This window comes from Ochotona curzoniae, unplaced genomic scaffold (assembly GCF_017591425.1).
Source record: "Ochotona curzoniae isolate NIBS_2020 unplaced genomic scaffold, NIBS_Ocur_1.0 scaffold_2453, whole genome shotgun sequence".
Taxonomy (NCBI): Eukaryota; Metazoa; Chordata; class Mammalia; order Lagomorpha; family Ochotonidae; genus Ochotona; species Ochotona curzoniae.
The window spans coordinates 29,656,436-29,674,309 of NW_024467094.1; the positions used below are offsets into that span (position 1 = coordinate 29,656,436).

General features: G+C 43.9%; 1 protein-coding gene across 5 annotated transcripts in view; it reads right to left on the bottom strand.

Moving 5' to 3' along the window:
- Positions 1 to 17,874, bottom strand: part of NPEPPS (aminopeptidase puromycin sensitive) — a 78,762-nt gene that overhangs the window by 47,827 nt on the left and 13,061 nt on the right. For all 5 annotated transcript variants that reach the window (XM_041001721.1, XM_041001720.1, XM_041001723.1 and 2 more), the window contains 2 exons: positions 14,752 to 14,836; positions 1,818 to 1,895 (listed from right to left, as the gene is read on the bottom strand). In XM_041001721.1, coding sequence (XP_040857655.1) covers positions 1,818 to 1,895; positions 14,752 to 14,836 — 163 coding nt within the window. The remainder of the gene's footprint in view (positions 1 to 1,817; positions 1,896 to 14,751; positions 14,837 to 17,874) is intronic.

The window sequence follows — 17,874 nt, forward strand, 5'->3', positions numbered from 1 at the left end:
TTTTTAAAATTACTGGGCCCGATGCGGTAGACTAGAGGTTAAAGTCCTCGCCTTGCAGGTGCCAGGATACCATATGGTTGCAGGTTTTAATCCTGGCAGCCCCACTTCCCATCCAGCTCCCTGCTTGTGGCCTGGGAAAGCAGTCGAGGACAGCCCAGAGCCTTGGGACCCTGCACCCGCGTGGGAGACCCGGAAGAGGCTCCTGGCTTTGGATCGGCATGGTATCGGCCGTTGCACTCACTTGGGGAGTGAATCATCGGACAGAAGATCTTCCTCTCTGTCTCTCCTCTCTGTATATCTGCCTTTCCAATAAAAAAAAAAAATAATAAAAATAAATCTTTAAAAATAAAAAAAACAAACAAATCTGGGCCTCCCATGGTGGCTTAGTGGCTAAAGTCCTCGCCTTGAACGCGCCGGGATTCCACATGGATGCCGTTTCTAATTCTGGCTGATCCACTTCCCATCCAGCTCCCTGCTTGTGGCCTGGGAAAGCAGTCGAGGACAGCCCAAAGCCTTGGGACTCTGCACCAGCGTGGGAGACCTGGAGGAAGTTCCTGGATCCTGGCTTCAGAGAGACGCAGAACTGGCAGTTATGGTCACGTGGGGAGTGAATCATTGGATGGAAGATCTTCCTCTTTGTCTCTCCCCTTTGTATATCTGACTTGGCAATAAAAATAAATAAGTCTTTAAAAAAAGTCTTTTTAAAAAATTTTGTTACTTGGGCCCGGCACGGTGGCGCAAGTGGTTAAAGGTCCTCGCTTTGCACGCCCGGGATCCCATATGGGCGCCGGTTCTAATCCCGGCAGCCCCGCTTCCCTTCCAGCTCCCTGCCTGTGGCCTGGGAAAGCAGTCGAGGACAGCCCAAAGCTTTGGGAACCTGCACCCGCGTGGGAGACCCGGAAGAGGCTCCTGGCTCCTGGCTTCGGATCGGCATAGTATCGGCCCGTTGCGCTCACTTGGGGAGTGAATCATCGGATGGAAGATCTTCCTCTCTGTCTCTCCTCTCTGTATATCCACCTTTCCAATGAAAAAATAATAAAAATAAATCTTTAAAAAAAAAAAAAAAAAAAAAAAATTTTGTTACTCGGGCCCGGCGCGGTGGCGCAAGAGGTTAGGGGTCCTCGCCTTGCACGCCCGGGATCCCATATGGGCGCCGGTTCTAATCCCGGCAGCCCCACTTCCCTTCCAGCTCCCTGCCTGTGGCCTGGGAAAGCAGTCGAGGACGGCCCAAAGCTTTGGGAACCTGCACCCGTGTGGGAGACCCGGAAGAGGCTCCTGGCTTCGGATCGGCATAGCATCGGCCCGTTGCGCTCACTTGGGGAGTGAGTCATCGGACGGAAGATCTTCCTCTCTGTATCTCCTCTCTGTATATCTGCCTTTCCAATGAAAAAATAATAAACATAAATCTTTAAAAAATTTTGTTACTCTTCCTCTTTATGCCTCTGGCTGCACATGCCCAAGCCCCAGAGATTTGGATTCAAACAGTAGGAGAAGGAGCTAGGTAGATATATTTATAAAATCTGAAGCTGAATGGTCTCTCACCACACACTACACAGAGCAAAAGGTCCTTCGTTTCAGGCATGCTTGTTTTTGTCTAAAAACACAGACTGGAAGTAGAAACCTTTATTCCCATAACCCAATAGCCTTAGAATAAAATTCCAGGGTCCACAAGGTGTAACGATGGTTTTTCAGAAGCTCCTTCTTAATATATAATCTACTAAGAACAATGAGGGAGAAAATATGGCATAAAAATTTCCCTGAGAGAATTAAATATATCACTATTTGTCATGAAATTTTACAAAAGTCACATCTCTTACCTGTTTGGAGAGTACTAGGAAATGACAAGGTGACTTTTTCGTCTTCATTCTGATAGTTAAATCCTGTAGCATGTATCTCTAGAATGAAAAAAAATAATAATTTCACAAATCTAATTCAACTGATTAGACCAAATCCAGACTGTAGCAACTAACATTTTCAAGAGTTGAATTTACACCAAAAGTATTCCTAACTTAGTAAATTAAGCTTTATCATTTCATGTCACATGACCCAGCTTAAAACAGTTTAAAATAATTATGCATTCTCTATATATTCATAAAATTTTTGTGATGTAAGGAAACCAAACCTCTTTCCTACAGATTTCCTGACATGCTTCATTCTAACCCTGTGTGATTAGATTACTCTCTATGTTGCTTTGCTTTTGAAGAAGATCCAGCATTATCCCAACAGCTCAATGCTACAGGTACATAAGCAAAAGCTGATAAGCAACCAGGGCAGGTGTTCTGACACAAATGGTTAAGCCACAGCTCAGGATACCTACACTCCCTATGGGAACACTGGGCACCTGCTATTACACTTCCAATTCAGCTTCCTCTAACGCATCCTGAGAGTTAATGGCGCACTGGCTTGAACCCATCATCCATGTCAGAGACCCGGAAATTGTTCTGGGCTCCTGGCTTTAACCTGGCCAACCCTGGCTGTCAGGAGCATTTGGAGAGCAAGCCAACAATGGAAGCAAGTACTAGCCTGCGCTGTCATTCTGCCTTTCCAGTTCATGAAAATAAAAATGTTTTCTAAAAACATTGTGGGGCCCGGCGGCGTGGCATAGCAGCTAAAGTCCTCGCCTTGAACGCGCCAGGATCCCATATGGGCACCAGTTCTAATTCTGGCAGCTCCACTTCCCATCCAGCTCCCTGCTTGTGGCCCGGGAAAGCAGTCGAGAAGGGCCCAATACTTTGGGACCCTGCACCCATGTGGGATATCCGGAGGAAGTTCCTGGATCCTGGCTTCGGATCGGCAGTTGGGTTCACTTGGGGAGTGAATCATCGGACGGAAGATCCTCCTCTCTGTCTCTCCTCCTTTCTGTATATCTGACTTTCCAATAAATAAATAAATCTTAAAAAAAAATTGTGAATTTAAAAAAATAAGTTAACATATCAAAGATAGAAATCATGCCTATTTTGAGGAAAAGCCTTTGCTATTATATTTTATGGAATACGAATGAAATCACAAATGTGCAAACTAAAAGAAGGCTCTTAATTACTAGGAGTAAGAGATTACTTATTTGATTAATAATTCAAACTAAATTCCAACCATACAAAATCCTACTTCCATCCTAGAGGAAAGACTGTCCAAAGAGTAGTCCTTAATTAGTATATGAAAAATGTTCAACATCATCAACCAGGAGGCAAATGCAAATCAAAGCCACAATGACATACCACTTCATACCTACTTAGAGGATTATAATCAAAACGATGTTAAGTATAAGGAGGATGTAGAAAAATTAGAGCTCTCATATGTTGCTGATGGAAATATAAAATGATGCAGCTACTTGGGAAAACAGTCTGACCTTTGACCATTCCTCAAAAGCTTAAATGTATATTACCATGATTCAGCAATTCCACTCCTAGGTATATAGCCGAAGGAATGAAAACACACATAACAGGGCCTAGCACGATAATGTAGCAGTTAAAGTCCACGCCTGGAATGCACCAGGATCCCATTGGACACTGGTTCTAATCCCAGCAGCCCCACTTTCCATCTAGTTGCCTGCATGTAGCCTGGAAAAGCAGTGGAGGACGCCCCAAAGCTTTGGGACCCTACACCCACGCGGGAGACTTGGGAGAAAGCTCTGGGCTCCTGGCTTTAGACTGGCTCAACTCCATCCATTGCGGCCACTTGGGGAGTGAATCAACAGACAGAATATTTTCCTCTCTGTATATCTGCCTTTCCAATAAAAATATAAATCTTAAAAAAAGAGAGAAAACACACGTAACATCCACACAAAAACCATACCTAAAAAGCGAAAACAAACCAATGATCCACCAACCGAGAAGTGAATGAAATGTGGAATATTCATACAATTAAATATTCAACAACAAAGAAATGCTAAAACATAATAAAATGTGCATGAATCTTAAGACACTAAGTTAGGGCCCAGTGTGGTAGCCTAGCGACTAAAAGTCCTCACCTTGCATGCACTGGGAACCCAAATGGGTGCGGATTTGTGTCCCAGGTGTTACGCTTCCCTTCCAGCTCTCTGTTTGTGTCCTGGGAAAGCAGCAACGGACTGCCCAAAGCCTTTGGACCTTGCACCCACGTGGGAGACCCAGAAGAAGTTCTGGGCTCCTGGCTTTGGATCAGCTCGGCTCCGGCCATTGTGGCCACTTGGGGAATGAACCCATGGATGGAGAATCTGATTTTCCAATAAAAATAAATAAATCTAGAACAAGCACTCATATGGTGCCAACATTCCATATGGGTACTGGTTCAAGTTTCAGCTGTTTCACTTCTCAACCAAGGTCTCTGTTAATCTCCCTGGGAAAGCAGCAGAGCATGGCCACTGCACTCACATGGGAGATCTTGCTCCAGGAACAACTATTTGGGGAGTAAACCTGCAACTGGAAGATCTATTGCTCTGACTTCCTGTCCTGCCTTTCAAATCAATAATCTTTTTTTAAAAAAAAAAAAAAAAGACATAAAAGATGACATACTAATATTCAGAACAGACAAATCTACACAAGGCTGGGGTTTGAGGAGAAACAGGCAGTAAATAGAGGTTAAGTCACTGCCTGCACAACAGGCATCCCATGAGTGTCACTTCCTGCTCCGGTTTTGATCTAGCTCCCTGCTAAATGTGTCTGGAAAAGCAGAAGCTTGCCCAAGTCCTTGGCCCTTGCATCCACATGGGATGCCCAGAAGAAGCTCCTGGTTTATAAATAACCCAGTTCCAGCTGGGTTTGGTCATCTGCGCAGTGAACCAGATGACGGTTTACTCCTCTGTGTGTGCTCTGCCTTTCAAGAAAATAAATCAATCTTTAAAAAAGAAGAAAGAAAAAAGAGGAAGGGAACAGACATTTCGTTTAACAGTTAAGATGTCCACATCACACACTGCAGTGTCTGGATCTAACTCCGGATTCAGTTCCTGACTCTGACTTCTTCCAATGCAGATCCTGGGAATCAACAGTGATGTTCCTGCCCTTTCCATGATACCTGGATTACATTGTTGAGTCCTGGCTCCAACCTTGGACATGCCCCAACTATTCTAGGCATTTAGAGAGTGAATTAGCAAATCAGAACATGTTCTCCTTTCCTCCCTCCTCCCTCTTTTCTTCTCTCTTTTAGTCTCTCTGCTCAAATAAATAGGGAAGAAAAGTGGAAGTAGCTATATATTTGAATTCTTAGAAAGTCTCATCTTGGGCCCGGCACGGTGGCGCAAGTGGTTAAGGTCCTCGCCTTGAATGCCCAGGATCACATACGGGCGCCAGTTCCAATCCCGGCAGCCCCGCTTCCCTTCCAGCTCCCTGCCTGTGGCCTGGGAAAGCAGTCGAGGACGGCCCAAAGCTTTGGGACCCTGCACCCGCGTGGGAGACCCGGAAGAGGCTCCTGGCTTCGGATTGGCATAGCATTGGCCGTTGCACTCACTTGGGGAGTGAATCATCGGACGGAAGATCTTCCTCTCTGTCTCTCCTCTCTGTATATCTGCCTTTCCAATAAAAAAATAATAAAAATAAATCTTTAAAAAAAAAAAAAAAAGAAAGTCTCATCTTAAAGGAAGTTTCGTATACCTTATAATGGACATATATATTAAGTATCCCTAATCTGAAATGTTCCTATCCCCAAATGTTCAGATCCAGATTACTCAATCTGTGCTTGGTACACATAAGTTAAAATTTGAAACACCCTTAGTCAATTATAGTTTTTGCTATTCTTTCAAATGGCATGATCATTTAGCCAACTGCTCAAGCCAAAGCTATGAAATCATCCTAACTGCCCACCCCCCCCACCGTCTGTCTGTCTCAGATCCACACATCCAGTAAGCAAATTCAACGGCTAATCCTCTAACCTCAGACCACTCAAATGATTCTTAGCTACAGCCCAACAAGAAGTCATTATCCTTCTCCTAGACCATAATAATATCACCTTAACTGGTTCATTTGCACTCCAGCTGCCTTATAGTCTATTCTTCACATAGCAACTAGAGATCATAGCCTACAAAAGAGTTTCAAATTATTCAGAATAAAAAGCCTAAGGCTAGAGTTGATGCACACGGTTAAGCAGCTACCTGCAACTCTGGAATTCCATATGAGTCCCAGTTTGAGTCCTCGCTGTTAAACTTCCAATCTACCTCTCAGCTAATACACCTGGGAAAGCATGCGGGGCCAGGACCATGGCAGGGTGGGTAAAGTCACTAGTACCAAATTCCATGTGGGCACTGGATCAAGTCCCAAATATCCTGCTTCCCACCCAGCTCCTACTAATGCCCCTAGGAAAGCAGTAGAGAATGGCCCAAGTGCTTAGATCCCTGCAGGCAGCCCCTGGTTTCTGGCTTCAGTCTGGCCCAACCCTGGCCACTGTAGCCATTTGGGGATTGAACCAGCAAATGGAAGATTTTTTTGACTCTCTCCATATCTCTCATTCTCTCTCAAATAAATAAGTGCTTTTCAAAAAATACAATATCGGGCCTGGAGCGACAGCCTAGTGGCTAAATCCTTGCCTTGCAGGCCTGGGATCTTGTACAGACACTGGGTCACATCTCTTCTGATTTCCTGCCTGTGGCTGGGAAAGCAGTGGAGGACGCCCCAAAGCCTTGGGAACCTGCACCCGTGTGAGAGACTCCTGTGAGAGAGGCTCCTGGCTTCAGACTGGCTCAGCTCCAGCCGTTGTGGCCACTTGGGGAGTGAACCACTGGATGGAAGATCTTCTCTGTCTCTCCTCTCTGTCTCTCCGCCTTTCCAATAAAAATAAAATAAATCTTCAAAAAAAAAAAAAAGCAGCTAACACAATGAGCAATAGCAGTAAACTATTCAGATACATGACTACAATATCCAAGAGGACAACCTTACAAGCACAGAAAGTTTGGCAAGGCACAGAAGGCACAGAAGACAAAAGGAACAAAGAATGGGATAGTAAAATTTTTTAAAGTAACAAATATTAAGCCAACTATATGTGATTAAACATATAATCACTCTAAGTATCAACAGTATAGACTGTCAGAATGAATGAAAAAACAAAACTGTTGCAGACTACAAAAAACGTTGACTCTGAAGGGGTTCAAAGTATGGTGCAGCAAGTTACACTGCCACTTGCAACTCCAGCATCTAAAACTGAAGCGTCAGATCCAGTCCCAGATGCTTCGCTTCTGGGCAGTGGAAGACAACAAGTGCTTGGGCCCCTGCCAGGCATCTATCCAGGCAACTAGGATGAAGCTTCTGACTCTTGGCTTTGGCCTGGCTCAGCTCTCGTTATAGCAGCCAAGTGGAGTGTGAACTGGCAAATGGAAGAGCTCTTTCTTTATGTGTGCCTCAAGTGAAATAAAACAGTGAAAGACTGGAGAAAGATACACTGATACACTGTTCTAACATTAAGCAGGGATGGCTATTTTACAGATTTTGGGGCAAGTTACCAGGGATAATGAGGGTTGTTATGTAATGATAAAGGAGTCAAAAGTCCAAGAAAACATAAAATCATTAAGGTGTATTCATCTAACAGAACATCAAAACAGAGAAGCCAAAACTGACAGAACTGCAAGCAGAAACAGATGATTGCCCAATTACAACTGTAGGACTTAACACTTCTCTATCAGAAATGGAAATACATCAGACAGAAAACTTAGTAATGACACAGCTGAACTCAATGGTGCCATTAGTTAACCAGATATAATTGACATCTACAGCCTACTTCATCTAACGCCAGGAAATGAACTCAAAGGTGCCATTAGTTAGCCAAATATAATTGACATCTGCAGTCTACTTCATCTAACGTCAGGAAAATATATGTTACTCTCTTGCTCTCACTGGGGCATTCGCCAAGGCAGACCACATTTCCACTCAAAAAATATATCCTAACAAATTTAAAAGAACAGAAACTATACAGTCTGTCTTCAGATGACAATGAAATTAAGACCCAACAGCAAAAATAAAGCTGGAAAAATCCCAAAATACATGGAGATTAAACACCATACTTTTAAATAACACATGGGTAAAAGGAGAATCTCAAAATAAATTTCAAATATGTAATAAGGGGTTGGTACTATGGTATAGCAGGTAAAGCTGCTGCCTGCAACCTCAGTACCCCAAATGGATGCCAGTTCATGTCCTAAATGTTTTACTTCCTTCCAAACCATCTCCCTGCTAAAAGCCTGGGAAAAGCAGTAGAAGATGGCCAAAGTGCCAGGACCAGAAGGCCATGTGAGGCTGTGCAGCAGCATCTACCACCACATGTGAGATTCATGGCTGGGAATAGGTCTGGTAAGAGAACTTGAGGAATTTCCTTGCTAGGCCTCAGCCCTGGTGAGCATGAGAGCCAAGTTTAAGGGCAGGCCAGAAGAGGACAGAGCACCTACTGGCATACTCTGTAGGCATCCATGTAAGCCGGGTCTAGGGGTGGGATGGGCTGGGCCTGTCTGCAAGCCAGACCAGGTTAGGCCATAACAACCATCAGTTCACATGAGGGTCACGGTTGGGTGCCAGTCAGGCTGGTCTAGGCTGTTGCACTTACCAGCAAGAACTGGGATTGGAAGCAGGCTGTGCTGAGCCTCTGCCCCCAAATGATTAGACTAGGGGTAGACCATACCAGATTGGGCTGCCAGCACCCACTGGCACACACAAAACCCGAGACTAGAAGTGGGCCTGACAGGAAACTTCAGGGACTCCAGGTCTAAGCCATTGCTTCCACTGAAAAGTGTGGGAACTAGATCTGGGTGTTGGCCAGTCTAGGCAGGGCTGTAGCACTTGTCAGCTGGCATGTGAACTAAGCCTGGGGGCAAACAAATTGGGGTAGGTTGTTGTATTGCTGGCATGCATGAGAGCCACAAAGGGTGAAGAAAATAAATAAATAAATAAGTCTAACAGAACTGAAACATTATTCCTACCCACCCTCCATACTGTAACCCTCCCAACCATAATTGAAGGCCCACATGGACATGGATCCCTCTCAACATGTAAACAATATTAAAAATAAAATTGAAAACTTTTAAAAAAAAGAAGTCAGGTACTTTTTATCTAGAATTTATTTACAAAAACTGCATTGTATTTCAACACATTTGTATTAGAAATGGATTTATTTCATTGTTTCAATCTTCCTATTTTGAAAATTACCCATATTTTCAAGATGATAATATAAGCACTGTATAGAGGAAAAAATTAGATATTAGTTTCCCACACTTTACTGTATAACATAATATATATTAAAAACCATTAGACAAAGGCTTATGGTCAAGTGTGAAGAGCCATTCCTTTCTGCCAATAGGTCTGTTCCAAAATTATTATTTGCCAGTATTCCCAGACTATTTTGTTCAATAAATACAGGCATACACCCACATTTACACATTCAAATATACGATCGTATTTCAAAAATAAATGTGTTGAGCCCAACAAGACAGCCTAATGGCTAAATCCTCGCTTGCATCTATCAGGATACCATATGGGTGCCAGTTCAAGTCTCAACTGTTCTACTTTCCATCCAGCTCCTTGGTGGTGACCCAAAGTCTTAGAACCCTGCACCTGCGTGGGAGACCAGGATAGAGTTCCAGGGCTCTAGCTTTGCCATGGTCCAGAGACTGCAGCCATTTTGGGAGAATGAACCAGTGGACGGATGAGCATTTGCTCCCTCATTCACACACTCACTCTTTCTCCTTACTTCTCCCCTTCCCTCCTTCCTCTGTTAATTTTGCTTTTCAAATAAATAAATATACTCTAAACACATACATACATTATGCTTTCTGATAAGGGAAAAAAAAAATCACAAAATGCTTCTACGTCCAGGACAAAATTAAGCCAAATGCACATTTTTACATGTGGAAGACCAAGCCTATCTGTATTCTTGATCCAAGCCCTAAAATACCCAGTTGATAGAACTTATCAATCACACTCTAAAATTAAATGGACTTATACCAGGTTTTCCCGGCTGTTATATGAGAGAAAGATTCTGAGAAATGTTTCTTAGCTGCCTCTTAAGTAAAACATTTACATATCAAGAAAGAAATGAAAGTTTTCTCTCAACTCCTCTAAAATCTTCCTGACTTCCTGTTAAGATTTTTCCACTGACACTCTGCTCTTACTGAGAACATGAACTCAGTGTCCCTGTGCTATAGATAAGGATCTGCATCTTAGCACTCACCACTCATTTACACAACCTGAAACCTATTTCAAATCTTCTGAATTCTTTAAGGCATGTTTCATAAAGGAAGATAAAACCCAAACAAGCAGATATCATGCCAGCTGAAGAGCATGCATTCATTTTATCACATCCACCTATCTACAAACCCGACACCACCTTAAAACCCTAACTAGACGGAAGTATTAAGCAGAGTGCTTAGGATGCCAGTTGGGATGAATAGAATGCTAGCTGAACTGCCTGCATCTCACAACAGTGCCTGGGTTAACTACAGACTCTGCTCCAGCTTCCTGCTTACGCACACCCTGGGAGGCAAAGGAAAGTGACTCAAGTAGTTGGGTCTCTGTTATTATGTGAGAGAATCAGGCTGCGTTCTAGCTCCTGGCAATAGCCTGCTCCAGTCCCATTTGTTGCAGGAGTTTGGGGGATTGAACAGATGGAAATTTCTCACTGTGTGTGTGTGTGTGTGTGTGTGTGCATCCGCGTGTGCACAAGCACATGCACACATGTGCAAAGCAAAGCAAAATATTTTTTTCAATTTTTTTAAAGATTTATTTATTTTTATTACAAAGTCAGATATATAGAGAGGAAGAGAGACAGAAAGGAAGATTTTCCATCCTGTGATTCACTCCCCAAGTGACCGCAATGGCCGGTGTTGCACCGATCCGAAGCCAGGATCCAGGAACATCTTCCAGTCTCCCACATGCGGGTGCAGGGTCCCAAGGCTTTGGCCCATCCTTGGCTACTTTCCCAGGCCACAAGCAGGGAGCTGGATGGGAAGTGGAGTTGCCGGGATTAGAACCAGTGCCATATAGGATCCTGGCATGTTCAAGGTGAGGACTTTAGCCTCTAGGCCATGCCGCAGGGCCCCAAAATAATTTTTTAAATAAAGGGTTTAGGGGTCCTGCGTAGTAGCCTAGTGCCTAAAGTCCATGCCCTGAATGTGCCAGGATCCCATATGAGTGCCAGTTTGGATCCTGGCAGCCCCACTTCCTGTTGAGCTCCCTGAGAGACTAGTAGAAGCTCCTGGCCCCTGGCTTCAGATTGGCTCAGCTCCAACTGTTGTAGCCACTTGGGGAGTGAATTATCACAGACAAGATCTTCTTTTCTGTCTCTCCTCTTCTCTGTAAATCTGCCTTTCCAATACAAATACACAAATCTTAAACAAAACAAACAAAAAAAACACCAGCCCAAATCCTTGGAGTCCTGTACCCATAAAGGGAAATCAGGATGAAGCTCCAGCCTGGTCCAGCTTTGGCCTTTGTGGTCATTTGGAGATTGCTTTTCAAATGAAATAAAATAAAATTTTAACTGGCCCCTTTGGCTCCAAGCACCTGGCAGGCCAAGGAGCCAGAGCCTCCAGACTCAAGCCCTGAGCCACTGCTCCTACTGGTGAACATGACAGCTGGGACTGGGAGCACACCAGGCTGGCCTCATGTGAACTGCGTTAGGGGGACAGCTAGGCTGGGCTAACCGACTATATACACTGGTAGAGGCATGAGCCAGAATAAGAGCAGGCAGGTTGGACTTTGCTGCAGCAGTTGGTAAGTGCTAGGATTAGCAGCAAGTCCTATCAAGCTAGACTGCAGAACCACCTGGAAAGTCAAGATCTGGGGCAGAGAACAGGTTCAGTGAAGAGGCTGTGGGTACCTCTGTAATGAGCTGCAACTTGCACTGGTGAGCATTGAGAACCAGGACTGGGGGCAAGCTTGACTGGACAGATGATGGTACCTGTTAGCATGAGTGTGGGCTGGAGGATGAAGTCAGCTGGGTTAAGCTTCAATGCCCCCTGATGGGTATGAGATTTCAACGGCAGACCAGACCAGTCCACTGTACATGCTGGCAGGCACAAGAACCAGAGCTGGGAACCAGTCTAGTGGGGGTTACTGTTAAGTTATTTAAAACAGTTAAAGTTCTAGTTTTACGTTTTTACGTGCAGCTAATTCCCACAGCCTGGTTCTTTACCATGAGCCAAAAACACCAGACACAATGAGGTATCTTAGGAAGTGTATTCCAGCGGGGCAGGAATGGGGATGGATGGGGGGTGCAGTGGGTGGGTGGCAAGGCAAGGAGGAAGAGGAGGAATATGGGGGAGGGGCCAGAAGGAGAAAAGAGAAAGAGCCACACCTGGGCCTTTATGTCATTCAGGTGAGCCCTCAACATGTGGAGGAATTGGGAGGTATTGAAGGCAGGCCCCAGGGGATTGGTGCCTGAGACTGTCATAGGAGATTGCCTAAGAAAGATTGGTAAGCGGACAGAGTTGGGGAAGGGGCTGGGAGATTGGGGGTGAGATTCTAAGGTGAAATGCCAGGTTACATCTGATTGGTGGACGGCTGGACTGGTGTGAATTTTGTGAGCTATGAGGAAGATGAAATGGCGCTGGAGCCAGTGTGGGATATTTGAATAACGCCTTACAGTTACTGTGGGTTACTGCTGGGGTGTAGCTCTCCCTGATGTACATCAGGGCCAAGCATGTGATGGGCAGAGCTGGGCTGGGTCATAGCACCCACTGGTTTGCAGGGCAAGGGGGAAAGAACAAATTGATCAACTACTCCAGCAAAGCTTGACAGCAAATTTCTGAGAGAATGGAGACTGGGATGTGGATGATGTCAGCCAATTGACCTTGGAAAAATTTCCTCATCTTTGGAGCAGTGATAACAACAGCATCTCAGAACTACTGAAACCATATGAGCCGAACCCTCATAAAATGCTCCATCATCCCTGGGATGACATCAGGTGGCTATTCCCCATCCCCAGGTACTGTGGCTGGGCATGGTTTCTCCTCGTGTATCTCCCCTTTCTCCAGATAAAGGAAGAAGAAAAAGAAAGTGTGTAAATAATGGTCTCACCCACTTTTCCCTGATCCTGGACCCTTCCCACCCTAATCAACTATGTAAAAATAATCAAAAATAAAATTGTAAAAATAAATAAATCTTTAAAAGAGATTTCCCTCTGATTCACCACCATGTTATTTTTTTAACATATTCTATAATTTATTCCATCATCCACCTTTTCACCTTTCTAATCAATTTGACAAAGTCAGTACTTTTTTTTCCTTTTTATAGAGCACATTTTTCAAAGACAGCCTCTCTCCCTGAGGAAGGACAGAGGGGCAGAATTAACATAGGAATTCACCATCTCAGTTGTAACAAAAGCAAGAAGTGACCCAACTAATCTCATCTCTGGGTCACTGTCAAAGAGATGGTTAGCTTATCACTAGAATGGGAGGAGGATGTTAACCTGTCCCACCCTTCAGAGGTTTAAATTCTAAACTAGAAGCCACTGTGAATGACCTTGTCTTTGTAGTAACTCCCCTGGGATGGTACATAAAAGACACCATCTCTATCATTTTTTCCCTTCCTCCTATTGCAGGAGGTCTAGGGTTTTTTGTTTTTGTTTTTGTTTTTTTAACTATGGACACCTGGAGCTCCCTCCTGCAGGGAGGGAGGCCTTTTTCCCTTTTTTTCCTAAATAAATCCTGCTTTTCAAACTGGGGGAGAGGGGGATTTATTTTTATTGGGAAGGTTGATTTACAGAGAGAAGGAAAAGAGAAAGATCTTCTATTTGCTGATTCACTCTCCAAACAATGGCCAGGAGTGTGCTGATTTGAAGCCAGGAGCCAGGAGCTTCTTCTGGGTCTCACATGCAGATGCAGGTTCACAAGGATGTGGGGCCATCCTCTACTGCTTCCCTAGGCCACACGCAGGGAACTGGATGTGAAATGGTGCAGTCAGGACACAAACGTGCCATATGGGATCCTGACTTTTACAAAGGGAAGATTAGTCAATTGACCCATCAAACTAGGCCCAAAGCAAGTACTTTCCTACCAATTATGAATAAACTTACTATCTCAATTTTTCATGAAGAAAAAAAATTAAAACTACACATAGAGCCACACATAGTAGCCTAGTGGCTAAAATGCCTCGCCCTGCATGTGCCAGGATCCCATATGAGTGCCGGTTCTAATCCTGGCAGCCCTGCTTCCCATCCAACTCCCTGCTGTGGCCTGGAAAAGCAGTGGAGGACCAGCGCAGCTCAGCTGTTGTGGTCACTTGGGGAGTGAGTCAATGGACAAAAGATCTTCATCTCCATCTCTCCTCCTTGCTATATATCTGACTTTCCAATAAAAAAAATAAAACAAATCTTAAAAAAAAAAAAAGGGGGGGGGATGCTACATATCAAACCTTGCACAGTAGCCTAGCAGCTAAATTCTACACTTATATAGGCACCAGTTTGTGTCCCAGCTTCTCCACCTCCCATCCAGCTCCCTGCTTGTGGTCTGGGAAAGCAGTCAAGGATAGCCCAAAGCCTTGGAATCCTGCATGGAAGACCTGCAAGAAGCTGCTGGCTCCTGGCTTTGGACTGGCTTAGCTCAGGCCGTTTGCAGCCACTTGGGAAATGAACCAGTGGACAAAAAATCTTTCCTTCTGTATCTTTTTTCTGTATATCTGCCATTCCAATAAAAAGAAATATTTTTAAAAAGATGTAATTTATTATTTATTTCACAGAACCATTCAGAATTTACCATTGAAATATTTCTTTAAACATCTACTTTCTTCCTATTTCTTCATTAATATTGAAGTCTTAACCTAAGACACATACATAAAAAGGCAAATTAAAATGAAAAGCGATTCTCACCTTCATCTCCTTCTGGTGCATATGAAGCTGTAATAATGTCAATATCGGCACAATTCATCACAATTTGATTGGTTGCCTGCCTCACCTAAGGGAAAAAGGAAAAACAGCAGTCAGAAATACCCTAGAATTGTAACATGCAAATTTTTCACCTTGGACTAATGGCACAGGACTGAAATTGACTAAAATCTAGCCCAAATATTTATGCATCAATGGTAAAACTAAACAAGTAATTTTAATAAGTCAAAGTAACTCACATTTTGCAAATTACATTAAAAATAATGTTTAGTTGTTAAACAGCATTTGAACACCTGACAATGAGACAAATAAGTTGTTTTTTACGCCAAAACCTTAACTTCAAACAATTTAAAACAATTTTTTATTTATTTGAAAGACAAAATCACAGAGAGAGAGAAATCTGCTACCTACTGGTTCACCACCCAAAAATAACTGCAACAGCCAAATCAGGAGCCAGGAACTCGGTCCTGGTCTCCCTCATCGGTAGCAGAGGTCCAAGTACTTGAAATAGCCTCACTGCTTTCCCAGGTGCATTAGCAGGGAGCTGAATTGGAAGTGAAGCAGCTGGAACTTCAAACCGTGCTCTTCTAGGGCGCAGCATCACAGTTGGCAACATAAGACCACTGTACTATAGAGCTGAGCCAATTAAAAATTTTTATTTTAAGAAATATGATTTATTTTGGGCCCATTGCAGTGGCCTAGCAGCTAAAGCCCACATCTTTAATGGGATCCTATATGGGCGCCAGTTCTAATCCTGGCAGCTCCACTTCCCATCCAGCTCCCTGCTAGTGGCCTGGGAAAGCAGTCTAAGACAGCCAAAGCTTTGGGACCCTGCACCCGCATGGGAGACCTGGTAAAGGTTCCTGGATTCTGGCTCCTGGCTTCGAATCAGTGCAGCACCAGCCACTGCAGTCACTTGGGGAGTGAATCATCTGACAGAAGATCTTCCTCTCTGTCTCTCCTCCTCTCTGTATATCTGACTTTGCAATTAAAAATAAATCTTTTAAAAAGTTTTTAAATTTATTTTAAAGGCAGAATTATAGAGAGAGACAGAAAGGAGAGACAGAGAGATCCTCCAACACCTGGTTCACTCCCGATTGAAACCATATCCTGGAATGAGTGAGATTGAAGCCAGGAAGGAGCGAAAAGTTTCATCTAGGTCTCCCACATGGGTGTAGGGGCCCAATGACTTGTACCATTTATGCTCCTTTGTCAGATCAGTAGTAGGAAATTGGATAGGAGGCAGAGCAGCCAGGACATGAACTAGTACCTATATGCTGGCACCAAAGGAGGCCTAGTCCACAATGCCACAGCACTGGTCCCCAAAGAAACACTTCACAATGATATAGCACAACAGGTTAAACCAAACCTTGTAAAACTGACATCCCAAATAGAAGCACAGGTCTAATCCTGGCTGTTCCCACCTCCAATCAAGCTCCCGGCTAATACAGAAAGTATCAGATACTGGTCCAAGTGCTTAAGTCCCTGCCACCCACGTGGGAGAACCTAGCTTGTGTCTGACTCAGCACCTATGTCTGTGGCCATTTAGGGAGTGAACCAGCAGATTAAAAACACACCGCCAAGATTAAATCAACTTTTAAGACTTTGTAATGCTTGTTTCAGACCTAAAATTAAAAACCAGTCCCGCTTATCTGCAGTCAACTACACTCCATAAAATATCAAATAGAAAATTCCAGAAACTCATAATTTTAAACTGTACACATGATGAAATATTGCTCCAATTTCTCTGGGAATCATCTCTGTCCAACTGAGCAATTCACTCATCAGATAGTTGCCCATTTAGTAGCTATCTTTGGTACTGAAATGTCAGTTTGTCAGGGTATTCAACAGCTCAAGTGGTCAAGCAATGGTTATTTTACATAATCACAGCCACAAAGAGCAGAAGTAGTAATGTAAAGGAGACAAGGAGACACCAAGGCATGAAAGGACAACTGAACTCTAGTACTAGGCTGTATATATACAAGATCTGGGCATTATTTGCAGTTTCGGGCATCCACTGAGGATCTTAAAACATGTACCCTAGGGGTAAATATGGATTATTTGTATAAATATAACAAGCTCCCTTCCATTTTCTCTTTCTCACTCCCCAGGAGCCTCATCTGGGTCTCCCAAGTGGGAACAGGGTCCCAAGTCTTTGGATCATCCTCCACCGCTGTCTCAGGTGATAAGCAGGGAGCTGGATTGAATCTGTAGCAGCAGGAACCTGAATCTAGAGTCCCTGTGGGATGCTGGCGCCAAAAACAAACAGCCTATGTCATTGACCAGGCCCCATATCTTTAATTAGAATTTCCCTAAGTATTGTGTGAGTGAGATTAAGTGTCCCCACCACCAGCCCAGATTTGATTGTTTAAAATCCTTGCCCAGGAGCAAGAATTTGGCAGAGCAATAAAGGTGCCTGTATTCCCACCTTAAGAGTTATGTCTTGGTTGCAATCCCAGTTCTGCGCCTGCTACCAGCTTTCTGCATACACACTAGAGACAGCTCAAGCAGGTAACGGCTAAAGTTGCTGAGACCAGGATTGAATTCCTGGCTTATGGCTTCAGCTTGGCCAAGTCCTGGAGGATTCAGACATTTGTGATCTGAACCAATGGATGGGAAATGTATTTATCTGTCATCCTTCTCTTATTTTTTTTTCTTTTAATGAACCAAAGCAATGAGCAAAGCAAGCTTTTTCTGAAGTCAGAAACCTCCTGCAGCAACCAGGAAGGAGGAAGGACTCAGAGAGAGGAAAAACCCCTCTTTGCTATCCTCTGGCTCACTCGCCAAAATGGCCACTTTGACTGGGACTGAACTCATCTGAAGTCAGGAGCCTCTTCTGCATCTGTCACATGGGTGCAGGGTCCCAAGGTTTTAGGCTGTCCTCTACTGCCTTCCCAGGCTATACGCAGGGAGAAGGATGGGAAGTAGAGCAGCCAGAACATGAACCAGTGCCCATATGAAATCCTAGTGCATGCAAGGTGAGGGTTTAGCTACTAGACTATTGTACTAAGCCGCTTCATATCATTTACTTCCCCAGAACATATTAAAACACTAAAACTCAGATGCCCACTGGTCATTTATAGCACTACATCTGAACATAAAAGGAAA